Source organism: Natator depressus, chromosome 8 (genome assembly GCF_965152275.1).
Source record: "Natator depressus isolate rNatDep1 chromosome 8, rNatDep2.hap1, whole genome shotgun sequence".
Lineage (NCBI taxonomy): Eukaryota > Metazoa > Chordata > Testudines > Cheloniidae > Natator > Natator depressus.
Window position 1 is genome coordinate 20,909,788 of NC_134241.1, and position 16,981 is coordinate 20,926,768.

The 16,981-nt window shown below is 47.3% G+C and overlaps 1 protein-coding gene across 1 annotated transcript in view; it reads right to left on the reverse strand.

The window, feature by feature from the left end:
• The window catches only part of STK10 (serine/threonine kinase 10), a 72,692-nt gene continuing 55,711 nt past the window's right edge, over positions 1-16,981 (reverse strand). The window contains exons 10-19 of the mRNA XM_074960576.1: positions 11,415-11,545; positions 9,158-9,281; positions 7,644-7,823; positions 7,296-7,388; positions 6,998-7,127; positions 6,465-6,589; positions 5,278-5,466; positions 4,164-4,289; positions 3,669-3,782; positions 1-3,551 (exon numbers count right to left, since the gene is read on the reverse strand). Of these exons, the coding sequence (XP_074816677.1) occupies positions 3,411-3,551; positions 3,669-3,782; positions 4,164-4,289; positions 5,278-5,466; positions 6,465-6,589; positions 6,998-7,127; positions 7,296-7,388; positions 7,644-7,823; positions 9,158-9,281; positions 11,415-11,545 (1,353 nt within the window). The 3' untranslated portion in view covers positions 1-3,410. The remainder of the gene's footprint in view (positions 3,552-3,668; positions 3,783-4,163; positions 4,290-5,277; positions 5,467-6,464; positions 6,590-6,997; positions 7,128-7,295; positions 7,389-7,643; positions 7,824-9,157; positions 9,282-11,414; positions 11,546-16,981) is intronic.

The window sequence follows — 16,981 nt, forward strand, 5'->3', positions numbered from 1 at the left end:
ACAAACCCAGTATCTCACTTTGTTACTTTATTAGATTATTATTCAGAGTGACTGCCCCACTGAAGACACTTTACAAAATATTTCCTAAAAAACCTTTTATTCAAAGTCACATACAAATGACGTCCCCTCCCCACAACAGACAAAAATAAGTTGGTTTTATTTGCCTTAGAAAAAAGGTTACTTCTAAAGAGGGGAAAAAATCTGGCCCTTAAAAGGAAGAACAAGCTTCCTTTAAATGTTGCAACTGTAAAACGCACTTCACTGCTCTCCTGTTAGAGATCAGTATTGCACTTTTGTAAAGCTACAGTGCACCTATACAGCAATCGAGAGGCAGCAAATGGCATTGGAAAAAAAGAGTTCCCAACCCCAGGTTAAGAAAATGGCAACAAAGTTACAGGTTCCCATCCACCAATAAGATGAACTGATGAGTGAATAACTGTTGATTTACAAAGAGCTGGCATATCCCATTCAAGCTGGAAGCCCCCATAAGTTGTCCCCATCATCTGCTGCTGCACAACATACAAATCAAACTCTTGCCCAAGCTAGGAGTAAGTCTAGGTCTGACTGATTCTTCAGCATGGAGTTCGGAGAAGCATCTGTCTAGAATACTGTGTTCATGTTTTGACATGTTCCTCCTCTCTGTATTTCCAGCATAAAGATTTAAACCGGAAAAGTATCTTATGTGTAGGTATTCCAGAAAGTCCTTCCAATGATCAACATTTCAGCCACACACGCATTAAAGATGAGGGGGCGGATTCCAATTGCAGGGACACTAGTGATTTCACAGAGTTCCTCTAAATTTTACAGCAGCAAGACTGAACAAGAAATGGCCCCAGGGCTACTGTAAGGTATTTCTAACACTATCAGAAGGCTCAAGTCAACCCAGGTCCTTCTTCAAAGACAACTCACTTCCTTCATTCCTACATCGACTCCCAGACAGACAACATCACCATACAGGATGGTACATCACGAAGGCACAGCTGATATGTAGGGAAATGGACCAGTTATACTGCAGATAGAGGTAAACTAACCATTTCAGAAAAGTGCTGAGTAGTGAGTAAAAAACAAAAAAATGAGGACCCCGAGGTCTCAGAACGCATGGTGCTTTGAGGGAGGGTACAACCAACTATGCAGTTCTTCTGTGTGCATTTCTTTTTCTGCTGAAGTATCAGTCAAGCCTCCACTATGTATGGCTGGCTGCTTAGGTCAGTCTGTCAGAGATACTGGGAGCAAAGTAATAAAATAGTAATACCTTTAATTTCATAGGGAACTCAGAACAGCTAAGAGGACTCAAGTTTTCAGGAAACTGAAAGATACTTTTTAAAAATTCTAAATGGATAGAAAATGTCCCCCTCTTTGGTACAAAGCTGTTTTGAAACTTACACCTTTGAGCTGCAAAGTCTTTTAACGTCCCATGTATTTAGGATTCTACGCTAACATACGTGTCTCCTCAAGCTGGTGCTACCTAGCAGAGTTAGTGAGTCTCTTGGGACACCACCTGAGATGATGACACAGTTGCTCTTAGGTGGAATATTTTTTCTAAGGATCCCATGATTGGAAGACATGATTTAAGCATAAAATGACAATGTGGCACACAGACCAAAGGAAGCAAAAGCTAACTGCTACCAAATGATGTTCTGTGATCAGACAGTCACACAGGGGATAGGATGCTACATATCAAGGCGCCCCGTACCCTAAGGCAGCTCTGTGCTCTTGTCAAAATCAGAAAGCAGTTGTATCAGAAACACAAGAATCACTTGCTACTCTGCTGACTGGAACAGTATAAGGAGACTGGCCGCAGACTGGATACCTCGGGACTTCTCAGGATTGGCAGTGCCTAGGCGTGGATAAGGGAATCTTACTCCTACCCAGTCGCTATTACAAAATGCATTTGTGACAATTAAACAGAGATGTAGACCATCATGGTGCCAATCTGTGTGTGCTGGGAATGGAGAGAGACTCTGATTTGCAGCATCGTGTGGACGTGGGTGAAAAAAGGTAGACTGAACTTGAGGTACAACTGCCCTATCTAGTTTTGTACAACCCCAACCCCTGGCAGGAAGCCAGAAGAATGTGAGATAAAGTCATGACAAGTCTTTGCAAGGTCTTTGCTTAAGAAGCTTAGGCATCACTTCTGGAAGAAGTTACTCTATACAGCTACAAGCCAGCCGGAGGTGTCAATTGCATCTTCCCCTATCACCAATTTAAGATCCAGACTGCATGGGTCTTTGCCAGTTTCAATCCTTTGAAACTAAGCTTTGCAGCAAGTAATTTGTGTTGCAAAGGTCTGGCTGGCTAATCTACATGCTCCAAAAATGCACAGCACTTTCCGAACTCCAGCTTGTGCACAGCTCTGAGGGCTGATAAAAGTCTTTTCTGGAAGCAGTAACCCCCCATACAGAGGGCACATGATCACTATTGACACCTCAGTGTGTTGAACTGAGTAAAACCATGAACCTCTCCCCGCTCCTCCTTCCAACCATAACCTTTCTTAGTTGGCAAGAGTTTTAGGCTGGCCTAGCAGCTTAGCGGTGATGCTTCATACTGCCCTGTGGGACAGCCAGGTTTGATTCTTAGACACCATACCCCACACATTCCTGCGGGGTCAGCGAGTGCCACAGAGTAGCTAGGAACCTGAGGGGGAGCTGTGCCACTTAACAGCAACTCCCAGGGCAAACAAAGGAAAAGCAGACACATTTCAGCGGGGGAGCCCAGCTAGTCCCCCAGGGTTTAAATTGGGAGGAAAAACTGCTGAACCCCTTTCGAGCAACCAGGGGAGATGGAGACCACAGTAAAACGCAGGTAACTCTGCTTTGCATTTTGTAAGAAAACCATCTGAACCTTTGTAGGCCTCACGGATCCAGGAGGCCAGGGTAGCATCACACAGTGCTAATGCTGACGAACTGCACCCAGCCACTGCCCTGGCAACAAAGAAGGGAAGGAGGTAGCCACGAAGAACAGGGATGTTTAAATAACCACTCTGAACAGCATTTGAGCCCCTCTAACACCCCTCATGTCCATAACATTTGTTGCTCCAATCTAGGATTGGACGCAGCATGGGCGCCAGGCTCATCCACAGGATAAAGAGTTCAGCAGACAGCACGAGTAGGATCACGGGCAGAGCCCTGCCAGCTCTCCCGGCAGGGAGTGTCACTGCAGCTCTTCTGGAAGAGTGAGCCAGCCCCAGGAAATGCCACCTCTGCTCAGAATCAAGCTGATCTCCCACAGTGTCAGAGAGAAGTAGCAGGAGGCCGTATTTCTCTCAGGCTGAGCAGAGGGACAGAAGGGCACTGCCCTGCGGGAGGCTGGTGTGTCACTGAGAGGGTTCCAGCAGTCCTGAGTTGCTTATCCACAGCTAACCAAGGTAGAGCGAGCGCCAGCTAACTTGCCGGCCTGCCCGGATCCAGGCGTTATGAGCACTCTGCAGAGCTGAAGGGAACGAACTTGACAGGTTTGTTTGGGGATGCTGGGGTTTGACCATCTGCCTCCTCGCTCAGTCTGAAGAACATCTCCTGCTCCCACTTCTTCTGGTTCAGCTCGTCCTCCAGAGCCTTAATGCAGAAATGAACAAACAAGAGAGTTGTACTTGCGGTCACATGCTGTCACTGTATTGACACAACCCCTGCCAGCCAACCAGGCTCCAGTGGCCTGCTTGCAGGGAATGTTACCTTCTTCCGTGGCCTCAGCATATCCCGCCAGTCCTTCAGGTGCTGGTTGTGGTTTTCATCCAGGGCCTTCAGCTTCTGGGTCTCATGTTCCACCAAGAGGTGACACTTCTCATTCTAAATAAAAACAGCCAGAAGAAGGTATAAGGAGTCTGTGGGTGGACTGTATCAAGGACACACTAGAACCATCCCCTCCCTACATGCCCCAGATGAAATGGAGACCCCTCTCCACCCAGGCTCATCCTATGGTTTTACACCACTTCTGCTGAACCTTAGGCAGCTCAGAGCTCTGAACTATGATCACATGTTTAAGGGAACTCTCTAATAGGAACAGGTGGGAGGGTTTAGTCAACCTGAACTGCCAATTCCCACAACCATATTTCTCACAGCAGCCAAGACCCCTCCTCCGTACAGGCAATGCTAGGGGAATGGTGCTCTCCCCCACTCAGCCTATACATCTGGCTGCATACGTGCAGCTCTGCCGCAGTGTCAGGTTACCTGCAGTTGCTGTAGTTCATTCGCGTTGCTCTCACACTGGGCACTCATTTCCTTCATCTGGAACTCATGTTTCTGCTGCTGCTGCTGCCGCTCTGCCTTTTGCCGCTTTTCTTCCTGCTGAGCAAACTGGAACAGAAAGCAGGCCCCAGGACCCTCAGTCACCCAAGCGCAGAGGCTGGCTAAGAAGTTAATGAGCTGACACCATCAAAGGAATAAAGAGCCACGGTGGGGGACGCTTAAATGCTCAGTTTAACTGTGACATCCATATATAACCCATTCAAAACAACCTGGCCAAAACTCAAGCCCAACTCCACAGAGTCAGGCGAGAGCCGGTGATCAAAACAGGTGCTCTTTTAATTGAGCAACTTTAAAATGAGGCTTCACCTCTAGCCTGGAAAATAAACATATGATGGACCTAAATATAGTGGTTGCTGGCACTCCCCTAGGCTGCCCCAGAACATCCCAGACCCACGTGGACATGCAGTACCCACACGCAGGTATTTTTATGTGAACAAGAGCTCATCCTGGAAGTGATCCACTTCATTGGTAAGCTGCTGGGCCTGCAGCAGGCCTGTTATGCTGCTGTTATTCTACTGAAAATCCACTGAGCGGTTGGACGAGCTCGGGGCATTCAGCAGCAACCCCAGATCCGAGGAGCAGTTTTCACCTCAGGCTCCTAACACTAATGAACGTGGTCAATTCATTTTAACAGGAGATGAGAAATCGTTTCCCTTACTCCTTATAACGGGACCTGCAGGGACGTGGCTGGGTTCTGGGGGTTTAGGAGCACACATCCCACTGACTTGTTCTAAGTCACTTAGGTGCCGCCTTTGGAAATCCCTCCCTGAGTGCAGGACTCTGCACTACTTTGATACAGGCTTTCATGGGTTACAGGAGGACCGACAAGTTATACCACTGCTTTCCTCCCACAGGGCATATCAATGCTGCCCCTTAGTTTCCCAGGGGGGGGCTACAGTTGAAAGATGGCTGGCGTTTCCCTCTAGCACTGCTATGTCGCCTGCAAAGCAGTGCAGTGCTCCACCTCTAGGCCATGGGGAAGTTTCCATAGCACCATGTGTTCTGCAGCATTACCACTTGGCTCAGTGAGCCTGACCTGTTTTATCTTCTCCCTCTGTTCTGACATGCTCCCGCTGGAGTTTATGTGGAGGCTCTTCTTGTACATGGCCATGCGGGTCTTCCCTTCACTCCTCTGGATTTTGGGGAGACGACCTTTCTCCTGCTGCTGCCGAATCCTCAATTGCTCTATCATTCGCTGGTTATACCGTTGCATTTGCTCCCGCTCCTGGAACATCAAAGCCGAAAGGGAAAGAAAGCAAGGTCAGCAAAGAGAAAAGGCAAGTCAGGCCGATGGAAAGCATGAGGGTGGTTACTGTGCTGAGGAAAGGTGGAGAACACCACAGCACTGGTGACTAGAAAAAAAGCTCCTCCCTAGGGCTATAGGAAAACAATGTGAGGGAGGCTGTCAAACAGGCCACAGGAAAAGTGGGGGATGGAGGTTAAGATGAAGAAAAAGTGGCAGCCCACAACAGGGATTCAGATCTGTCTGAGCTGCCATGTGCTCCCTTCTGAATCCGTGACATGGCCTGGTGGGCAAGGATTCCCCATGCTCCAGGTGGGAGTGGGGCCCCTTCCATCACAAAGGGAGAAATGAAGACACAACTGATCATGGGCAAGATGCAAAGAGCCAGAATCTGAGCAGATAGTTCTCTAGGTAATTTGTATCATGGCAACATTCCAGGTGCAGAAACACAGGTGCAGTGCTATCCTTGTCCCTCAAGGGTGGCAGGTGGGCTCTTCTCCACAGAACAGCTAGGATCCTCATTTGCCAATCCTGATCACAGGTATCTTACTGAAGGATTTCAAGTGAGTCAGGTTAACTACAAAGCCCTGCTGCTTTCATGCAACTATTTCATACTTTCAATTCCCCTGCCACCCTGTAAACCAGCAACACATCAGAGACTTTCTGGAAATAGCTCATTGTCTAAGGTCTCTAAGCACATGCCTCTCTCCTTAAGGCAACGCTCTCACAGCCCAGGGAAGGGATCCCACATATTAGCAACAAAGCAGGCTGATATTCACTCCTTGTCCTGCTACATGCCCACTCACCTGCAACAACCACCATCCCCCTTTTCCCATTCCCTTCGCTCTCAGGGGCACGCAGTTCAAAGAGTGGGAATGACAACTCCTTGCAGAACCACCAGGGGAAGGTTCCAGGCAGTGGCTCACTGCCTTGCTGGGTGGCAGAAAGGGTCAAGGTCAGGAAGGGCTGAACTCTGTTACCTTGTCATGCTTTCGGACCAGCTCATGTCTCTGGAGGAAATACTGGTCCTTCAATTGCTGCTTGATAAGCTGGTGTTTCTCCTGTAGGTGGTGCTCTTCTAGCTCCCAGATGGAGGCTTCTCGGTCTAAGGAAGAGGAGAGAAATTAAACACACACACACACACACACACACACAAACTCTCTTCTCCTGAGCTCTAGCGATCCCATTACTCAGGAGCAGTAAAGCAGATGAAGGGGCAATCATACACCACGTCCTGTTTTCCAAGAGGCCCTGGTTGCAAACTATATATGTGAATTGTCTCTTGTAATTATGAAGCCTAATTGGTTCGTATTTGTAAAGCGCTTTGGAGATTAAACCGCTAAGTATTATTATTATTAAACATTCAGGCAGGATCTGGCAAGGCTGTTTATTGCTAAATCCTTCTCCTGCCAGCTTGCAGCTAGGTCAGCATCTGTTGTGCATGAAGAGCCAGCATTGGATAAACCCATCACTACAGCATTTGTTTTCTCCCTCCCCACCCAATCCCACTCACCTCTCATGAGCTGCTGCTTTTTGTTCAGGCACTCGCGCTCCTTGTCGCAGATCTCCTTCCTGTTCTGCACCGTGATATTATTCATGGCCAGCTCCAGATCCTCTTTCTGTTTGGCTACAAACTCTCGTTCCTGGGGGGATATGGCAGTAAAGTGAGCAGTTTTCCAGCTGTTACTTTACGTGCACTTTCGGTATTTTAAGCCCTGTGGCACTTGGAGGTAAGAAGCCAAGTCACCATGTGCCCCTCTCCTGCATCCCCTCTGCTCTTTGGTGTGGGGCTAATCCTTTCTTGGGCTTACCAAGACTTGCTTCTTCTGCGCGAATTCCTCCGTCTTCACCTTCAGGCTCTCCTTGCGGACATACCGGGGAAGCTTCTCAACCTCGGTCTTGACCTTTGAGAGAGGAGAAGAGATTTCTCAGTGGGTAACTCAGGCTGAAGCTCCACCTCAGGAGCTGGGCCACAGGAACAATCCTAGGGCATAAGAGAAAAGCAGAAGCCTCCCACTGAAGACAGCTACGGCTGCCTCTCACCTCCCCACCCTCAAGCTATCCCCTGGGTAAGGATTCCGTGATCCACTCCTGGAAGAAAAGTTCTCCATAACAGCTAACGCATACCAGTTCTTCCTCTATCCCCTTCCCATTTTTACCTCCTTCTTCTTCTGTTTAAGCTGCTCCTGGAATTTGTTGTAGTCTCGTTCCTGCTCAGCACGGATGCGCCTTGCCTCTTCCCGCCGGCGTAACGAGTGATCTTGTTCCATCTTCTCGATCTGCTGCTTCTGTTGACGTTCTAGGTTCTCCAGCTCAGTGTCGTAGAATCTCTTTTTTGCCTATATAGGGGGGAAGAGAACGAGGTTCAGACTAAACCCTCTCTGGGCTCTATTCTTTCTCACATCAAAAATAGCAAGCACTGAAGGAGTTGAGCCTCTTTTCATGAGTAGACACAAGAAGTTTATGAAAATGAGATACTAATTGTATTGGGCAGAGCCAAGCCTGGGGTGGGCAGGCATTGTGCAAATGTTTCACCCCCAGTTCTGCCGATGCACCTCAATCTTGAGCGGCAGAACCCCCCTTATTCCATCTCTGGCTCAAACAGCTCAGCAGGTGAATTTCTTTCCAGACATGCAATATCCTTCTAGTAGCGACAGTCCTGGGCAGAGACTGGTGCTGGGAGAAGCCCAAAATGTAAGATTTCATGCTCAACATCCCTAGGTATGCAAACCACTAAGGACATTGCCTTCTGCAACATTTCACTCTGGCGATTCAGACATTTCTGTCTTCTTTCTACTCTTGAGTCACACCAGCATTATACCAGCGTCAGGAGAAACATGGGCCCTTGTGGGATATGGTTTGATAGTTAAGTGCCTCAGGAGAACTGTAAAGAGAGCACATCTTAATGTTCCTTAATGTGTCACACCACAATGTTGGCAAAAATCCTAGCAAGCAGGTACTTACTTCCTTTTAAGGAGGGATTCAACTGGACACCATGTCAAACAGGTCAAGAGTGTCTCTAAATATTTAGGGAAACATGAAATGCATATAGTCCCTCTTGGCCTCCAAGCAGAACTGGGGGTTACTGACAGGACACACTTATCTGCTGGCTCCTGAAAGGTTTTTTAAAAAAACCTGGACTTGGCTATAAAAAATATCCATTTACTTCACCACATGCTGACTTCTCTCCCTTGACCAGGCTCAGCTCAGCACACAACCTGTAAATTACTGCAGCACAATTCACCTGTATTCAGTTAATAGTACCCAAAATCTCACCTATGGGCTCGGCTCTGACACCACCAGAATATGGGGACAAGAGCTGGCCCAGCACCTCCCCTTTACTATTGGATAGAGTGGGTATAAAGGAAGTTCTGGCCCACAGCAATGGGTTCTGGCAAACAAGTGTAGGGCTGTGGCTCCCACAGGGTTTCCTTGTTGTGCCCTCTCTGAGTGATGCATTCCACCAGCAAAGTGAATGCAGCCAGCATCGCTTCAGAAGAGTGAGCAAGGGTTTAGGAATAGTTTTTAGTGGCTTGCGTAGGCTGGTCAGCAAGGATATTCAATGCCTATTGTTAGAGCACATGGCATCTCTCACTCTGTATCTGAAGAACGGCTGCAAAGGAGAAGTCAAAGCAACCAGGACGTTTAGGTTCACCTTCCCCTTCTCACATACCGTCATTTCTTGTTCAAAGCGCCTCAGCATTTGTTCCAGCTGCAGGTGGTGTTTGTTGTTCAGTTGGGTCTGGTTCCGGTGTTCCTCTTTCTGAAGCAGGCGCAGCTCCCGCAACTCCTGCCGCCTAGAAGGGTTAAAAAAACCCACCAGTAAAATTCCAGACTTGGTGCCTTCCCCATGTAGGCAGAATTTGTAAGTGAAATAATATGGGAGCAGAAATAGCATTTTCAATGACTATTCAGCCACAGTGCAAGCCAACCAACCGCACAGGCGCCCCACCTAATGATCAGGAAAAGGTTACTGCTTTGAACTTGGGGAGCGAGGTAAATGCAGATTCATTGATTTGCATCCAGGCTCCATGGCACCAGTTCTCTGTCTGTAGGAAGGCAGGATGTTAGCGATATTAACAAGGGCAAGAGGGTCAAACCTTACAGGCAAGATCGATTAGCCAGCAGAATAGCAGTGGAAGCCCCATTGCTTGGGACAGTTACAACTTGTCTAGAGAAACCCCTTGAAGATATACTTGTAGGAAACAAGCCTTTCCTACCCAGCAGGATAAAACTGGTCTATTACATCCCATCCAGTCTAAATTTATAGTAGTCTTTGCAATACAATTCAAACTGAGTTCGGGCTGCCCTGCCCATCCTGCAAGTTCAGGAATGAGGGCAGTCCATGACACAGATGGTGGGAAGGGTAATTTTCCCATGTGAACCAAGGAGATGTTACACCTCAGATCTGATCTAGTCATCTGCCTTGCACTGAAGCATCTATTAGGGAGTCCGAGCGTGGTTTGAGTATCACATCCATGCCCATTTGCCAGATTTACAGGCTGGCTCAGCTGGAAACTGATGATGTCCTGGGGTGGGGAGTGTGTGTGTGGGGGGGTGTTCACGGTTTTTAAGTGAAATTCCCAGTGTGACCTTTGCTACAGTGCATTAGCGTTATGCTCTTCAGCACATCACAGAGTCTGGGAATCCTGCTGGGAAAACCACTTTAGAGCAATTTCCCTTATCAAAACACACTCACCCCATTAAATCAATTGGCCCAACAAGATCGGCTCCTCTCCACTCCAGCCTTAAAAATCACTATCTTGGCACGTTCCAATAAGCAGCAGGAAAACAACCCAGATATGAAACTTGCAAGTGGGAAAAGATATGCAAAGAAAATGCACTAAACCTGCAGGGCAAACCCTGTGAAATGGCAGCTTTCCCTGAATGCACTTTTGTGCAGTGACATGTGAGTTTTCAACCCCTTCTCTGTCCCTCTGCCAATGGGAGCTGTGGGGGGCAGTGCCTGGAAGCGAGAGTAACGCACGGAGCCCTCTGCTCCCCTCCCCCTTCCCAGGGCTGCAGAGGCATGGTTCTGGCTGCTTCAGGGAGCGGTGCGGGGCTCGCGGCGCCACGGGGCACGCAGAGGGGTGCATGGGAGGAGGGGCACGCAGGAGCTTGGTGGGCCGCACTAAAGAACCCACGTGATTGAGACCCCCTGGCTTAGAGACTTGTCATCAAGCAAGGGATATCCTCAGCGGGCCCTCCAGAGCAGTGTTGAGGGATCTTGTTGTAACAAAGAATCAGGCCCTGGATTTTTATAAGCCTTTCATTTCACTGTCACCACTAATCATAATGAAACCAGAAACAGCCCTCTCTCCCCACACTAGAATCCTAGAGACTTGAAGGCTACAAAAATGTAACTGAATCAAAGCTTTCAAGGGCCTGAACATGCCCAATACTAAGTGATCCTCAAAGTTTTACAATTCCTCTTAGTTCTTCCGTTGTTAAAAGTATATCTGAGCAAACACAAAAGCCAAGGAACAAAAGCATCTTGAGAAGTTTTATTAGTTTATTTTAATTGAGTTGATGGGTCACACTGACGGCTCTGGAAATGGAAGTAAGCATATCCATGCAACAGGCTTAGCCAAGACAGAGGCAGGGCAAGCTTCCCCCACAGAGTGCCACTAGTAAGCCTCAGCAGAGAATGCGTGGCCCATAAGTGAGAGGGTACCTCAATGTCCAACGTCAGTGTCCAATCCTTAGCCTATACTGGGACTGCCAACAAGGGTGCCAGTGAGGTGGTTTGTACGTTGTGGGCAGCTGCCCATTGTGAGTTGGCCTGTTCCCATTAACATTTCGCTACCATGTGAAGAATTGAGGTCACTACTGGGTATGTGCTCAGGTGAAAGGCTCTGTGTCCCACTGTTAGTCCTAGGAGCCAGCCAAGCCAACCCTCCCAAATTCCCAGTGACCAATTTCCAACTTGCCTGAGGAATCTCATCTCTTCATCTTTCTTCTCATCCTCGCTGATGATCTTGGAGGTGGTGATACTCACTTCCACTCCATCCACCACAAACTTCCGGGTCCGTTTCAGTGTCTTGTTGTGCATCCTGGAATCCTAACACGTAGTAGGAGAGAAGGAAAAAAACAAAAACAAAAAACACAAGAGAGGTCATGAAATGGAATTCTAGGTTACTGTTTAACGCACACTGTGAGCTGAAGCTGCGCCAGTGGCCTGTATGACAGCCAAGCACTATGGCCAGAGATCTCAAAATAATTCCATTAGCATTTTTAACAAAAGAAACATCAGCCTCCCAACAGAATAAACAGAACTCATTCAAAACTAAGCATACAGCTTTGCCTCATTTATCCCGCAAATCCACACTGTGCTCTCATTTATTGTTAAAATGAAATATTGGGATCATATTAGGACAGTCAGCATCCTCAGTACAAAAGCATTACTTAAAGGACAAACAGAAGCAATCCAACAATTGTAGAACTCTCTCCTCCATACCTAGCCATATAGATGGCTGACGTCAGGGTCCCTCTTGTTCATATCATGAGACTAAGGCATAAAGAATCTATGAATGTAGGAATCCACAGACAGGACATTTGTGACCTTTCCCTTTTTAAGTCGGTGACAGGTTGTTGAAGGTCCCAGGGCTATGTCTACACTGCAATTAGACACCCACGGCTGACTCTGGCTTGTGAGGCTTGGGCTGCAGGGCTGTTTAATTGCTGCATAGACGTTTTGGCTTGGGCTGCAGCCCAAGCTCTGGGAGCTTCCCACCTTGCGGGGTCCTAGAGCCCAGGCCCGAACATCTACACCGCAATTAAACAGTTCCTTAGCCTGAGCCTGCTGGCATCAGCTAGCTGCGGGTTTTTAACTATGGTATAGACGTACCCCGAGTCACTGCAGCTCCCACTAAACGCAACAGGACTTGCAAACACTCAGCACCTTCAAAAGTCAGGACATAAATTCCTAACTGGTGCATTTAGAATGATATCCAGCTTTGTCTGCTGGATCAGAATTTGGGTCCCTATATTGCTAGGGATTTATACTTTGCTAATCACCAGCAGCTCTGAGCTCCTTACAGGGAAGGAGCAGAACAAACAAATCTTTGGCTCACTTTCCCTAGTACAGGTAGAGACAAGCGTTTTCGCTCTCTCGTTCAGTGGTGCAGTAGGCTGCAGTTGCCATCTGTTCTTACAGAGGCACTGAATACGGTTAGGCTGGAGGATAGGGCCCAGTGACTGAATTTCTTTGTCATGAATGTGGGAAGGAAATGACATAAGCCATGTGGCATTTTGGAAGGTGGCCATAGGGGTGGAAGGAACAGCAGGAGGGTGAAAAAGAAAGGAAGAGGGGAAGGCTAGAGTGAGTCAATTCTTTTACCTTCCCCAGCAATGACGACTACGTTAGGGGAAAAAAAGGTTGCAAGAGCTTCCAGTGAGCCTGAGAAGCCCAAAGTTTACTGGGCCCACGAAGAGCTTGTTGCTCAATTCAGCAACGAAGGGAACAATCAAAGGACTTGTTTATATGAAGGAGTTGCGCCTGTATAACTTAAATCTGTTTCAAACCAATACATGGGTGCAAAAGGCTGCCTGGATATTCTTGTCTAAGACTAGCTTCATCTGGTTTAAGTCAGTAAGCAAACTACTTAAGCTAAAGATCAAGAGAAGGCACCTGTAGCCTAAATTACAGCCAAATAACTATGTTAAGAGAACATGATGGTTGCAAAGCCAAACATTCAGAGGTTAGGAAATGCCAGAATTAAGGTTGCCCAGGCTACCTTAATTTAGTCCATTTCAGCATATGTATTATGGTATAGTCTTTAATTACATGATCACACACTATTTTTCCTGCTTCATTCAGTGCACAGGACGCACAGTGCTCAGTTACTGAGCAGATATTCAATATCTCAGTGTGGCCTCATGTCTTACTACCTGCACAGCATTCAAACTCCTGCTCTAAGACAGAATTATTAATTTCCTCAAGGGCATTTCTGTGGCGCTCGGCACTATAGTACTCAAGTGCTTTCCAAAGATTAGCGAGTTTGTTTTCACAATACTCCAGAGAGAGGCAGTGTGGCCTAGAGGATAGAACACTGAACTGGAACGCAAGACCTGGGTTCTAGTCTGGACTCTGCCACTGGCTTGCTGGATGACCTTGAGCAAGTCACCTTTACCTCTCTGTGCTTCAGTTTCCCCACCTGTAAAACAGGAATAATGATACTGACCTCCTGTGTAAAACTCTGAGATCTAATGACGAAAAGTGCTCTACAAGTACCAATATCATCATCATTCCATTCTACAGATGGAGAACTGAGACAGAAATTAAGGTCAAGTGTCCACTAATTTTAGGTGCCCATCATGAGATGCTTGGGCCTGATTTTTCAGTGTACTTAGCATTATATAGCTCTTTATATGTTTAGAGCACAGCTCCCATTGACTTCATTTGCAGCTGAGTGTGCTCAGCCCTCAGAGTGACATGCTGGGCACTCTGAAAATGAGGAACACACAGTTAGAGGCACCTGTGAAGAGTCCAGGTTAGCTGACTTGCACAATGTGACATAGAAATTGTGAAGTAGGGGCAGAATCCAATTCCGCGGGTATTTACTGACAGCAGAGGAATGTTGAGACACAGGGCTCTCAGGTTCTGTTCTAGGTTCTGAGGGGGAGTGTACCCCCTAGTGGCCACAGACCCTTCTGTCCCTATTTCCTCTAGCCTGTGTCCTCATCCCAGTCTCCCCTCCATAATCTCCAGCTCCTTGCCCTAGTCTCCTTGCCCAGCTAGTCCCAGCCCTACCCCCCTGGTCCCTAACCTCGTTACCAGAAAAGACTGAACCATTCTTGCTGATGTTTCCAAAAAGATTCAACCCAAGGCAGACATCCAGCATGGAAAATTTCAGCCAAAATGGTATGTCTGGCAAAGAGTTATAAGCAACTAAAACCAAGGTCTTATAATGGAAAGTGTTGGGCAAGCTTGACTGTAGGTGTCTTTACAGCTCAGACTATAATAAGGGCATCCACACACAGGTAACTGCACAGGTTTAGTGATATTGGTTTAAATTCACACCCTAAATTATTTCAGTGCAACTTTCCACATAGACAAGCCCTTAGTCCTGTATGATTCAGTGCAATGCGCATGGGGCTCCATCTAGCAACAGCACATGTACGTGTTGAGATTCCATCTGGAGGACGACGAGCAGGCAGTGAAGACCCCCATGTCCCTCAGCTGCCCCCGGCATCTGTTCAGTATATGAAACAAAACAGATAAGCACAGCCACTTCCCCTGAATGTAAATCGGAGTCGCATGGAAATCCCAAAGCATGCCAGAAACAACCTCTGCAGAGCACAGGCTAACGGATCCCCTCCCCGCTGCCCAGCTGGGAGGAAGGGAATTCAGCACACAGACCTCAATCCAGAAGGACTAAACATGTGAATGGGGGGGCTCAACACCTCTCAGAATCAGGCACAGAGAGGAAGTTTGTGCCTGAGCTCTGCTTTCACATGAGAACTTTTAAAAGAGCCACTAAAAGCCACACTTGCAATTGGTTGCATATTAGGGCAAAAAAGAAAAAGTTCTACACAAGTTTGTAGCAAAATGGCCTTGCCCACTAAGATCTAGAAACCAATGGGGAATTCTGCCGTTACAAGCAATGGTCTAGGAGAGCCAATCAAAGGGCTGGGAACTAGGAACGCTGAAGCCCTAACTTTGGCTCAGACATGGATCCCCCTCTCTGGAGCTGGACAAGTCACTTCACCTGAAGTATATGAGGGGTGGGATTTTACAGATGGGGACAGGGATGCCTCCCCACTTCATGGGAGTATGGCAAGAACTAATGTTCACGCAGTGCTTTGAATGGGTCATAGGCTGCATCATGTACAGCTAGTGGGTTGGGGAAAAGCAGCACAAGACTTCAGATTAGATTCATTTACTAAATTGGTGCCAGAATCCCAAACACGCAGTATGAAAGGTAGAAATCAACCTACTGTCTTGTGGGCCTTTCAGACAGTGTTACTGCTTCCCAGAGAGTACAGTTCAGGATCCAAAGCTCTCCACTAGAGCTAGATGTCCTCATTTTTAATCTGAGGGTGCTATCAGTATAGTTAGAGTCACATCTAGCTAAAAACGCAACAGCATCTCTCGTCACTTATTGCTCCCTACAACCCGCCCCCCGTCAGGGAGAACGATTAACACATGTGATACGTTCTTGGCTAGCCTCTGGAAGTGGATCATTTATCACAGGGAGACTAAAGAGAAGGGATGAGACTGCTATACACAAGAGCCCCCACTAGCAGAACTGTGGACTCCTGGTGGGGAAGTGCCAATTATTCCTCTCCCAGCAGAGAGCAGAGCTGGAGGAGGAATTTTGTTAGGAATGCTATTTGGGCATGTTTCTACACCTGGAAACTATCACTCGCACAGACAACTGGACAAAGATCTTGTGCAATACACACATCTGTGGCTCTCCAAGTCACATTGCATCTCGCTTCTCCTTCCAGGACTCAGCAAATAAAGTCACTTCATTTATTTTGTGTCCTCGATCAAAGCAATACTGACCCTTCACGCTGAGCTTTGCAATCGTCCTCACTGGTCTCCCTAAAAGCTAAGACTGCATGAAGATCTGAGTGCAAAGAACTGTTCAACCTCTGACACAAGCTAGGCCAGAGACATGGCACATTTGAGAAATCACAAGTGATCTCCATCGAAAACTTACATCAAATTAAGTTGTCTTTTTATCAGTGTTTAGGGGAGAGAAATATGCTAATCAGCACCGTACAAAGGTGCAATTTAGTTCTTTCGTTTTTCTGGCTGGAACTTGTTCACAGACTCTGTTAAGGCCCCGCAAGGGGAGAAGGCTGGAGCAGTTATGTCAGCTTCAGGTTTCCAGCTGATTTACCAAAGACTATAATTAGTTGCAGAATGTAAAACCTTATCTAGATTTCACTGGCTTGGAATCTGCGACTGTCAAGGGAAAGAGCATGCAACATACAGTAGCAACACTGAGAAAGTACATGTTTAAAGGGAGCAGCGGTTAGGCTAATTCCCCGTACCACAGATTAATAATCATTACATAAAGCCTCTGCTTCCAGGTACATTATCTGCCCTTAAACCAAGCTATTCCCCAGCCTATGGGGTTGGTATCCATTTAAAGGTCTATTGCTGAAAGCTTTGGATGGAGACTGGAATTATTTTGTGGCTTGGTGTTTATTACAGTGTCACCTGCCTGGAAACTGAAACCTGGGTGCTTTGATGCGTTTATGTGATTGCTTCTGCTGGGATGATAATTTGCTGATCCTTACTGCAGTATTCAGCCATTAAACACAAAGCAAAACCAAATTCCTGCACTATTCATCTTTATCTACCCCACCCATCACCAGGGTATCTGGATCCTCCAGTAACATCATACACGAGGGATAACTCCCTTTTTCTTCCATGACAAAAGATCATCGCCATCCGGAGGGGGAAAAAACACCCAAAAGTTTGCCAGGTGCATCAGGAAAGGGGGCTGTCTGGAAGGAGTCAGGGAAGTCTAACAGGGTCTCA